Source organism: Falco peregrinus, chromosome 5, assembly GCF_023634155.1.
Source record: "Falco peregrinus isolate bFalPer1 chromosome 5, bFalPer1.pri, whole genome shotgun sequence".
Classification (NCBI taxonomy): Eukaryota; Metazoa; Chordata; class Aves; order Falconiformes; family Falconidae; genus Falco; species Falco peregrinus.
Window position 1 is genome coordinate 72,199,976 of NC_073725.1, and position 12,363 is coordinate 72,212,338.

At 38.7% G+C, this 12,363-nt stretch overlaps 1 protein-coding gene across 13 annotated transcripts in view; it reads right to left on the minus strand.

Moving 5' to 3' along the window:
* CIITA (class II major histocompatibility complex transactivator) overlaps nt 1-12,363 on the minus strand; it is a 43,123-nt gene that overhangs the window by 21,429 nt on the left and 9,331 nt on the right. For 12 of the 13 annotated variants that reach the window (XR_008747508.1, XR_008747507.1, XM_055806315.1 and 9 more), the window contains 8 exons: nt 8,096-8,239; nt 6,685-6,813; nt 6,205-6,264; nt 4,756-4,839; nt 4,095-4,154; nt 2,034-2,183; nt 681-821; nt 471-527 (listed from right to left, as the gene is read on the minus strand). Coding sequence is in view for 11 of the 13 variants with exons in the window: in XM_055806315.1 (XP_055662290.1) it covers nt 471-527; nt 681-821; nt 2,034-2,183; nt 4,095-4,154; nt 4,756-4,839; nt 6,205-6,264; nt 6,685-6,813; nt 8,096-8,239 (825 nt within the window). In the remaining 2 variants the exon portion in view is untranslated. The remainder of the gene's footprint in view (nt 1-470; nt 528-680; nt 822-2,033; nt 2,184-4,094; nt 4,155-4,755; nt 4,840-6,204; nt 6,265-6,684; nt 6,814-8,095; nt 8,240-12,363) is intronic. The other variant, XM_055806316.1, reaches the window with a different exon arrangement.

Consider the following 12,363-nt stretch of genomic DNA (forward strand, 5'->3'; position numbering starts at 1 on the left):
CTTTATAAATCTTTCTGTATTTTGGGCTTCTGTATTGTTTAGTTAAGTTGTCACCATTTTGGTTTTGGGGCTCCCATGTGAGCTGACTGCAGTCAGCATTTAAGATACTCAGGCCATGCCAGTACCAGCACAGCTTCCACTTCTGATGATGCTCCAGCACACTGGGTTTTTGTATTGTTTCAACTAGACAAGATGACTTCTTCCAGAATCTGGACTTCATAGCAAACGATGGATTGGCTGCTAAGATATGGCTGAACCTGTAGCTCTACAACCCCTTATCTGTTCTTCATTTTGGACTAGACTAAGCAGCCAGTAATCAACACAAAGAAGGAAATGCTATTTATTTTTATTTTCCTCAGTAAGGTCAATATGGGCAGAGCCTGGAGGGGAGAATTGGCTTTGGGTAGAAGCAACGTGCTCCCTCTCCCAATCCAAAGTACTATATATATAAAAGTTCGTTTTCTACTTACCACATAAACTGACTGGAAAACTTGGGGGTATCAACGTTTCTGTGTAAGAAGTCAGCACTGGCAAGAAACAAATGATAGTGTTCAGCCTATCATAGCTACCAGTAAACTGAAATGAGGGAACTTAGTACTTTGTTGACAGCATAGATTTTCCAGTACTTGCTGCCTATTTATGTGGATAAAAGTGCCTATTTATGTGGATATTGCTCTTACCTGGATATAATATAACATCTGATGTGCCATTTCCAAGAAGAAAGTTAAGTATCTGCTGAGGAGGATCTGCAAAGCCTCTATTCTCTTGGCTCCCCTTCACGCCGACGGGTAGACAATCCGGAATCAAAGGTGCTGAAGATCCTGAAATAAGTGCAGGATAATTACCCTTCTGCTTTTAAAGGCTCCTGGTTTCTAAAAGTTTCTAAGAAAGAAAAAGCTTTCTAGAAGCGACTTATCCTTTCCAGCAGCTTCTGGGCAAATATTCCCAGTGGAGAGTTTATAAACCAGAATTTACAGGATCACAGCAGGTCCATTGAATCCATTAAACAAAAACACTCAAAAGGTATGATGGATGTGAAGTGCAAGGGATTACCCAGTTTGCAGTGGCCACCAGTTTTTGATAGTCTAAATAGAAATCCTATTAACATAAGGAAAGTGCTTGAGGCACAGTCTGTAAATGTATCAACCAGAGATCCAGAAGAGAGAAAATATGTTAATATTATGTAACTGAATTAATTGTACCATCTTTCGCCCTACGTCTTTCCCACATAATCACACCTCATGCAGCTTATACAAGCAGCTAGCAAGCATCCTCCCTCTGAACCCACACTGGGGAATATTTTTGATGATGCAGTGCTTGCAATTTAATCAGCCATAGCTCTGATTTTCTGTAGGTGTGACAGAATGTCTTCTGCTACTTTGTGCTGTTTCAGCTAGCATCAGATACTTCAAGATTTCTAATTTAACCACTCCTTCTTGGTTCCTTTCCAGCATAGTTTAGTAGTGAATGGTGTTGAATTGTGTCTTTGTCATTAGCCCTTGCCAGTGTAGCACGTCTGCTATGCAACGTGATCAAGGCAAGGTGGCTACACAGCCCATCACTTGGATTAATTGGATTAGCACTTAGTTTTTGTGAACAAAATTCCAGCCTAGATTTTGCTCTACTATTTCAAATGCAATTATTCCACAATCCTTTACAAAACTCTGGATAAAAAAGAAATTGGAACTAAACCAAATTTATTAATGAAAATTCTGTGATTTCCTAGTCTTTAAACAAGTAATTAATTATTAAGATTAATGTATAATAAAGAACTCTGTTCTCTTATTTATTAACCTGCACTTCACCAATTAAAGACTCATTCTATTTCTTTAGGGGCAATGAACTTTTAATTTCCCTTGAATATTTTTCATTCTTTCAGTCAGTGCCACACTTTTAACTCTTTGATTGAAACAGCTGCCATACTTGGTTTTCCTGCCATTGTTCATGGTCAATGTCCAGATTTATAAGAGAGTTTTCCACTTGTATAGATCAGCCTGTGTGTAGATACACACTCACAGCTGTACTGTACATACCAGGAATGTCAGAACTTCTTTCCAACACATTGGTAGCAGGAACAGAAAAGGATGTGTGCTGGTTAGTGAGTGAGGTGGAGCTAGCTGGATGGCTGTTGAGAGGCATAGGTAAGAAACTGCCATTCCCTGCAGACACTGCAGGGACTTCCACTTGAAAAAAGCAAAATAGGAGAAAGTTATTTCATTGTTAGAAGTTAAGAGGGCCAAAGAAGAGGTCTCAATAGATATCATAAATCACTTGATTCTGATCAGTTGCGTTTTGATTTTCCAAAAGCAAGAACAGTTCACAATAGCTTTATGAAATTTGCTCAGGTCTCAAAACTGAAAATGTATTATGATATTCTGTAGTAGATGGCTTTTTTTCCAGTAGTTCACTCTCTTCATTTTCTTTTTCTTCATCTTTCCTGGCCTTTCTACAAACTTTCAGATGTGTTTAGATGCAAGTGACCTTACACATGGCTGACAGACAGATAAGACATAACAAGGTCTTACATTGGCTGTACTAAGTTTCCCAAGCACAGTTTATTGCGTTAATACTGCACAAGATGAGAGAGGCCTAAGTGCAATAAATTGAGTACCATGACTCTACTTAGACACTACAGTGCTTGTAAGGATAACAAGTATTTTTTAAGAGGCTTTCCTGAAGAACAGTCACAAACACCTGACTTTTAAAAGATGCAACTTACCTGCAGCACTTGTTTTTTTTCCAAGAAGAGGACAAATGGGGAGAGAGACTCCTGCACATTGTATAATTTCATTTGCTTATCGAAAGTTTCTTACAAAACAAGGAAAATGCACTTGCTTATTTTGAACTAGTTGGCTAGTTTCCTCGATTTTGCCCCACTCTCATTCTCAGAGTTGCTTTTGCTTTTATTTCTCCCTCCTGTCTAGCAACAACAATTAAGTCTCTATTTTGTCACTTTCTGTGGTCTAATGTTTTATCAGGAGCTGCAAACCTGTGTGTTTTGTGCCACTATAGCGTACACTGTCATCTGGAAGGAAAGCCTTTTAGAGTGGGATGTGTTTACATTGTTTATGAGGAACTGATGCATTAGTTTGTTATAGGAACCTTTCATTCTTACTGTATAAAAACAGACTTTACAAAGTGTTTTTCAGCTTTTGTGTAAACCAACATGTGAAATTCCCATGTAATTTCCTATCCAAAGATTGTTGCATTGCTACAGTCAGATAAATCAGGTATGTCATAGCTAGCCACAAACAGTTTGTCAAATCTAAAGTTTCATTTCATTCAATTCCTTTGAAAGAATCTCATCTTTGGCTTACCACTCTGAACTTTAGTACACATTATCCTCTTTACTGTAGGTAGTCTTCACTTCTGAAGAATTGATGCATTTATCTTTGCAGGATCATACTGTGACACTCTTTTTATAACAGGTTAAATAAATTCCTGATTTTTTCACGTAGCTCATCTTTCTGTCAATTAGATTTTTTGTACCCAGTACTTATACTGCCTTATGTATATATTCCTTCCCTCAGCACCTTCACTAGGTCAAGTAAGGTAGAGAGATTGATAATATTCTGAGAATTTTCCAGAAAAGGATTTCTGAGCACTTTCCAGACTCAGGCAGAACTACACCTGGGTCACATTATCCATCATAAACAAAAGGTATACACAATAAAAATTACAAAATTTAGCACTGACCCAATTTTCCACTCTTTTGCTTTCTTCTCTCAGATGGATTTAGAAGAGTTCAACTGTGCCTCTTGCTGATGCTAAGGAAGTAATTTTTCTATCAGCCAGCAGGAACGTGCTTTTCAAGCATGAGGATCCAGCTGTTCCTAGGCTACCACGTAGCTGGTCCTAAGATGCACAGATTAATAGCTACTGATAAGAGGGCATGGATTTGTTGCGTCATGAATTAGAGGTGTATAAGGAGGCAATTTTACAATGATTTCTACTCCACTAGAAGTAGAAACATGAAACTGCATGACAACACTGGATCATCAAATCTATGACAGCAAACTTTCCCTACAAGGCAGAGTTTGCAACATGAGGCAACGTGTACTCAATGATCTTTTCCTATTCAGCCAATAACTTACCCATTTTCTTGTATTTGGGTTGTGAAGCATCAGAGCAACTCTCTGAAGAGCTTAAGAATGCTGAAAGAAAGATGATAGTAAGTGACAAATATTGAATTAGTTTGGTAATTTTAAGTTTCCACCACGGAAATTTATTTTAACTTTTTAAAGTACAAGGGGGCGTTATCAGTTTCAGTTCAGCTATTTCAGAACTGTACAGGTCCAGTGTATAAAACATGAATGTGAAAAGCCTCACGTTATTTCACTCTGACTGTGAAGTTTCAATTAGGCAGCAGATTTTTGTGCCAGTAATCAAAGATTTTTGCTGCTGTTCTTGCTATTAAAGTGGGAATTGTTCAGCTAATGCTTGTTGAGGCATAGATATGCTGAAAACAAAGTTAATGCTGTCACATGGATGGATTAATAAAAGGAAGAAACACACCATGCTTAATGACATATTATAGGATAACAAGTTCTGCAAATTGTAAGGAATGTGTCTGGGGGAGCTGTTTTCACTTCCAGCCCACAACAGGATGAGCAAAGTCAGAGGAAAAACATCTGGTTGTCTAAGTGAAGAACTACATGAGAGATGCATTGAAGCTGTGGTAAACCCAAAGTACTATAATGCAAATTTAGAATTCAGACACCACAGCCTTTCAGACCCTCACTGTTTTTCACTTACAACGTTTGTGACATTTCTGCATCTTTGTGTCAGGAAACCTCTCAGTGTTTTCAGCAGCCATTTCATCCAAAATAAGGTTCCCTGCTAGAAATATGAAATATTGCCAAATGTCAACCTTTTTTATCCTAGAAAAATTATTGAAAAAGATAAAAGCAAGAGAAACATGCCAACAGGCAGGAAAAAATGAAATATGCTCCAAATAAAAGATAAAAAACAAATCATGCAATAAAACACATATCCAGATCGATGTGATTTAGAAAGCTCACAGAGCTCTGAATGCAGATTCTGTCACCCTGTGTTAGTTTCTGAACTGCTAAATATTAATATACTGCCATAAATTCAGTGGCTAATAAAACATAAATACTTCTCAGTTCTCTAATGATGAGCGAAGGATAAAACATCACAGTCTGTATCACAGCGTGATCTCAGTACTAGTAAAGTTACTTACTCATTATATGTACAAAAAGCATTAGATCTTTTAAGAGACACAGTAAAGGGTTCTAAACAGATTTTACGTTTTATGTTGGAAGAACTGTGAAGCTATCATCCATACCATTCTTCTACTGGCAAATACTTAAGTAGTAATACTGTGTCTCATTTCCTCTAAAACCAATATAAATGTTGCCATTAGGTAAACACACAGACACACAGATTCTAAACACACTAGGGAGCAGCAAAAAGCATTTAAAAAGTCATGTGAGCTTTCTGTAGCCAGGTTTGTCCTAGGGAAGGACTGACCTTAGGTAAGTTATTCCAAATTACTTTGCTCAAATATAAAAATGGATTTACAGATATACTGTGAATCTTTCCAATTCTACAGATTTCCCAACAGCCACACTATATATATAATCTGAAATAGTAATCAGCTGCATTTGGGCCACTACCAAAACAATGATTTTGTACCAAAAGCCAAGCAATTATCTCTGGTCAAGCACTGAATGAAGGAAACATTTACTACATGTATATTACGCCATTGCTGCATTGATCAGGGAGAGAAGTAAAATCTGACATGCTTCCTTATGCACTCTGTGCATCCTGGACAGAAATATGTCTTCATGAACTGCAGTTATACACGTGTTAAGTCCTCTGGGTGGGTCAGGTTTAATGAACATACATATATCATCTGTTTTTTGCTCAGAATAAGTCTGATGCTAATTGAGGGCATATACTGCACTAGACAGTTAAGCTGTGCATATATTATGGCCATAGTGACATGATCAGCAACTTGCTCAGAGATAAAACTGCCATCTTTGAGAAAGGCCCGTAAAAATACAGAAACCCCTCAAATTTTGCCAAGAAAATCCTGGAAGACACTTCCCAGGGGGAAAGAAGATGATACCGGATGTATAGAAACCTTACTAGTGTTCAGATTGTGGGGATTAAGTGCAATGCAGATGTTAGCCAGGACAACGTCATGGAGAAAATTAATCTTTGCCACATAAATCTTACCAAAAGTGTCTTCCACCTGCTTCTCCTGCTGATCTTTGAGCACATATTCTGCTAATTCAGCTAGCAAGAAGGAAAAAAAGAAGGAACACAGTAATGACAGTAAATTTCACAGTAAAACTCTTGTAAGCTTACCCTCATCAACAGAATTCTGCAGTATAACTGAAGAGCTAAAATAAGTTTTTATTCTCAATTGTTGTTCAGGAAATAAAGAATATGAGAAAGGAGAAGTTGAGACAGGAAGTATTAAGCAGAAGGAGCCATTAATAGAGAGATTTTTCCCCAACAACCACAAGCTACTGTTCATCTGTCACCCCACAATGCACAGGTTCAGCTACCTTGGCTAGATCCACCACTGCATGAGGGACAGGCCACTTAACTATATGCCGCTCCTTTAGACTGAAAGTAGGATTTGTAAGAAATAATTATAGCAAATGTTTTGAAAATAATGATTAAAAAAAACCAAACAAACTGCTTTCATACCTATTCTAGCATAAGCTTCTATGGTGTTGGAACAGATATACAGTTCATCCCCATTTTCACCATTTTCCATCGTATAAAGGAAATCCATATTATTGAACTGATCACAGTTGCTGGCATCAGCTTCAGGATCTAGAATTAAAGAGAAGTACACATTGGCTCAATGAATACCGTAACCAAGGAGTAAAGAAAAACAGGTAGCAGGAGATACAGAAAAGGCAGATTTGTTACTTCAACATAAGGCTTTAGCTCTTCATTGCATGTTGGCTAAGTAGGAAAAGAATTGAACTCTGAGTAATTTATCACTCAGAAATCAACACTTTTCTTTTTCTGAACTCTGAGACTAAACCCTGAGACTAGTAAATAAAACAGTTCCAGAATCTGTTTTATGACACCAAGGCCTACACGCACAGCCCAGACTCATCCATACTATCAAACCTTCTTATTCTTCAGGATATGGCAGTACCATCCACATTCCCTGTTCAGAATGATGTTAGGTCCATGGTAACCTCTGAACTGCAGCTACAAATTGCCTGTGAAGCTGCTAGCTGGGCAAGGCCAAAAACATGTCAAAGACCATGCTAACGTCTTAACAGAAGAGATGTCCACCTTCCAATAACTGGCACCATGTCCTGATAATGTTCAGTTTATCTACATCATCTTAGACTTTGCTAAGGCTCAAGCATATTCAGATCACTGAAACTTCCCTGATGTAACAAGAGTCAGTCCTTGATCCCTAAATTCATCTTACTTTCAGTCACTAGGCAAGTGAGGCCATGGATGTGAAGAAACACTCCTGCAGGTGTTATTAACAGGCAGAAGTTGAGAGCACAAAGCTCAATCTGGGAAATAGTTAGTCACAAAGATGAATCCAGATTCTGGTGCTCAGTTCTTCACTGATTTGCCCATGTACCTGCTGACACTGGTCACTCATGGAAGCAACAAGGATTGTGTTGGTGCTTTAGGATCTCAGAAGGAAGGCTAGTTTGTTTGCAGACTGGCTTCATCACAAACTCATCTAACAGTTTCTCTTTTGCAAAGCTTTTGGCTTCAAACTACAAAAGTATTGACAGTTACATGTAACCAGCTTACAACAGGAACATTTGCAAATAAACTACTTACAGAAATGATGAACCAAAGACATTATTCTCACATCTTGATGAGTCGCAAGTATAGTATGTTTTGTTAGACTTACTGAGCAGGAAGCTGTAAATATGTACAGTTTTCAAAACACGATAGTTTCTGGAAGCAGTCATTATTTTATATACAGATACAAAGTCATCATATTGTAAGACCAAGTGTCTCTTGAATTTAGCCCAGCCACCATGATAAACTGACTGTAATTGAGAGGAGATAGTAATAACTTATAGCATGATGATTAAAATAATCAAGCATTTTTTAGTGTTTTACTAACCTGCAGAGAAGTCACCTTCTTCATTTCCAGATGACTTAGGATCAAAGAGAGTATACAGATGCAATGGGTCGATATCACTGTGCAGTAAATCAAGATAGCTGTTTTCAGGCAGAAATGCTGAATCCATGATTTGTCTCTTGCTGTCTGAAATCAAATTATGAAATAGTTAGCTATGACAAAACCCCAGTTTTGTCAGCCAAAACTACAAGTCCTGGCCTGTGGCTTTCTGTTGAAAAGACATTGAGGTACCATGGTACATGGAACTGCTGTGGCTTACCAAGTCTTGCGTTATTACCCTGAGTTACGGAAACTTACAGATTCAGATACAGCTTCCAGTGAGACTTACCTACTTTTTACTCCAGTCAGGGGAGTGGGATACTGCAGTCTGACCACCTGGACCAAGAGTGTCAAGTACTGAATAAGTCACAACTCCTGTATCTTTATCAGGATATAAATGATGCAAGCACAGATCCAGCAGGTATTGGGGAAATGAGAAAACTGCAGTGAAGAGGATGGAAGAAGAACCTCATTCTTTACGATAAGGACAATTTCTCTTCAGGGGAAGCAGCTTCTGGCTGGGATGCTACACGCAGTTCCTAAGCCCTAGAGGTGGCACTAGCAGACATCACCTCAGCACAGCAAGGAAGAGTGAAAGGTAGGACAAGTATTTTATATAATGATTTCCCAAACTGTATGGTTGATTGTGACAGAATGGCATGGTCACATTGAGATTTAGTTTCTGGTAACAGACATTCATTGACATTTTGGAATCTATCACAAATATTTTTTAATCATTTTTCTTTCCCGCTCAGAACTCATGCATGCACCTACTCATGAGTTGTGAGTTGCTACAGCCTTTCAGGGTGCCATACAGTACGAATCTGACTGACCTAAGGTTCTCCCTGCTCTAGTCCCCCATGTTTATTTGAGAACTGCTTAGACTGCTGCAGCTACATTTCTTGAAAAAGTTTATCTCTTCCTCCACCTTATGTTAAATCCCTTCTATTTCCTTCTAGTGAAGCAGACACCAACATAAGCTCAAATATTCCTCCTGGATATTCCATAGGTAGTGGAATAACACTACTTGTTTGTTATTCGTCATCTTTATTAAACTATTTCAAAACCAGATATTGGATCCTCAGTGTTTACAGGTTGCTGATATGGATGCCACCTGGGCTGGTGATCCACGTAATTTACTCCACCATAATACTGAGATGCCAGCATGATATGAACAAACAGCAACACTTCCAGACCATATCCTGTCAGAATAGGTGTCCACACACCACAACCATGAAAAAAAATTCTGCTTGGCTGAATTCCATATTTTGGAATGAAGGACAGCTGTAATACAGCTCTCATATGTTCTGCCTTTAGCAGAATGCCATTGATGTCCCTGGTTGCACATGTCTACTTTCCTGAGGCGTGCAAATGTGGAGCAGCCTGCTGCACCACGAGGTCTACCTGCAACATGAAAACAGAAATACAGCTAACACTGCAGCTCTGATGAAAGAAGGCAGAGCAGACCTAGTCACACGCTAACACATGCTGCTTTGTTATTAACTAATCTTCATTCCTCTTACCCCTCTACAGAGCTGTCCCTCTGAACAGCTTGGAAATGGACCTCTCTGCATTCTGCTGCAGAAGACACCAGAATCTAAAACCAGACCTTAGAAGAGCGAGTGGACACAGTGAGGTCCCATGAGTAGGAAAAACCTACATCCAGGCAGGTAGTTCTTTTTCATGTTGTGTGGCCTCATAACGTTGTCTAGGTAGCAAAAACATCTATATCATTGCCTGCCATGCTATAAATGGAAGGCAGAAGTTGACAAACCTGCGTAAGAAGCATGAATGAAGTTATAAATTTAACAGATCAATTTTTTGGTTTGTTGCAACATTTTTCTTTGCCCCTTGCTTTGTTGAATTTTTGTAAATTCTTTTTGTAAATTGTCCTTTTGTAAAACCTAAACACATTTGGGCCTTTCAGAATGTCAGGTTGCTGGACTTTGTAACACTGCTGAAGCATTACCGCTGAGTCAATACAAATTTGGGGTTAGAGACAGAGAAGTAATTGGGCAGAAGCCATAAAGGCAATGCAAGACAGACAAATGTATCACTCCAAGTTCAGTGATTAGCAAACTGCTTGATTACAGCAGAAAAAAAAAGGTCAAGTCCTAGGGAAAGAGACTGAGCAGGCTTACTTAATCTTCATGAAAATAACAGGCTTTAATTAAGTCACAGTCATAAGAGCTTTTGTTATTTTAAACCTCTGATTCAATACCATTTCCCTGTGGATAAATACACAAGTAATGTAAAATGTTTACATGGCTACAATGGTGAGGAAGTTAGGAAGCAATCAAGAGAAAGTCTTGCCAGTGTCAGGGCCAGCTAGAGAGCTGAAAATTAAAGTGTAAAAGGTGTTTTAACCCAGGAGCACAGGAGCGAGAGACACATAGTTGTCTACCCTGGGAAGAAAGAAGACTGCCGCTCTTTCAAGAATGAAAAGCTTGATTACTTGTCCTTTTTCTTTCACTGGTCTGAATGTCCCTCAGCCTATCCACATTTTTCTTCGTTACTTTGGTTTTGACACAAATCTATACATAGCTGGCTTTCTATTGACTACATTGGATTTAGGATGCTGTGGTTTCTTTCTGCAGCTGAACCAACATATTCTTAATAGCAGGCGTGCTTTGCTGCATTAAAATCACAGTGCCACCATGGAAAGCATTCTGTCCAAAGGTGCGGGAAAAAAGAAATGAGTTTTGGAAAGGGGAAAATTTCTACACTAAGAGCCAAAGGCAAGGAGACTTACACCTCAGGGCCAGCAAGTGTTTTGCTGTGAAGCACACAAAATGAGACCAGACGTTACTAAGCTTGTTTACAACAGCAATTCCTTTCCCAGGGCTTCTGCTTCCTTCTCACAGCATTCCAGCAGGTCCCTGTCTGAGACCAAGGATGCATAAGCTCTATATTGGTCAGCTTTTTCTCCATTTCACACATGATTTTGACTTAGTTTACTGATAACACATTCCCTTTGGTGTCCCATACAGTGCTGCCAAAATGGGTGACACATTTTCACATCAGAGCACTAAAAAATTTTCTAATAATGTCTGCGTTAGTGCTGTGAACACTAGAGCCAGCTCTCAGCAGGAGGAAGGCAGACACCCCACAGACCTGCAAGACTAAGGGCTGTAGTCCCCAGGGATGCCTGTGCTCTCTTTGCAGCAGGCCTCCATGCACGAAGTGCATGTGCCGGGCAGGGGGAAAGGCAGGACATACTTCCGAATGTATTTCCATGCCATTCAAAAAGTCCAATCCTTTGTTGTTGATGATGGTTTAGACAGTTTTTTTCTTTAAATCTTTAAATAACACTTTCTTTCTCTCTCAGCCTATACACTCTGGCTGCATCACTATATTCAGCAGACCTGTGTTCCCTTTGTATTACCTCTGCGATGATTCAGTGCGCATCTGCTACAGCAAGGCTTCTACTTGGGATGCATTTGTTTTAGTGCTGTATTCTGCATATATAGCGCAACAATATGATTCATTTCTACAACTCTTGAAGTTTTTTTTCAGTGCTTTTTTTAGAGTCCAAGTGATACCATATGAATTAAAAGTACCAGAAAAGTAGTAAAAGAAATAACGAACATCACCATACCAGGACAAAGAGTCCGGTTAAAGGAGTAGGTGTTCACTTAAATCACATACAAGTCTTAAGAGTTAGATGGGGTATCTTAAGATTTCTAAAGATAAGAGAGGTGGTTCAATTTATCATTTTATCCCAATAATTTTATATAACCATGTCTTATATTTTAAAGGATCAACATATTAAACACTCCAGGCAATGGGGTCTGCTACTAGTTAAATCAAATGGTATCTAAGAGAATGGAGAAGGTTTATACAGACAATAATGTAACACCTACTCCCAAAAGAAGGTGGATGCTTCTGAGAAGACTGGTTACAGGGTTTCCTTCCCAAAAAACTGTTGACATCTGAACTGACAAGTAGTAAAAGAATCTCCCACATGAGTATAGAGGTTAACAAAATGAAAATATGTAAAGTCATTTCAGGAACAGAGGAAACCCCCCTGCAATTTAATTTTTGTTCCAGTTTAGGAAGCTGAGGATAATTCATAGAAAAGAGTAGTAGTGCCATGCAAATCACACATTTCTCAACAGAGGATGATATAACATTACAGCTGAAAGTCTTAAATTACAGAAAAATAAGGGAGGAAGACTGCTGTGAAGACAGAACACAAAATTAAAGACAAA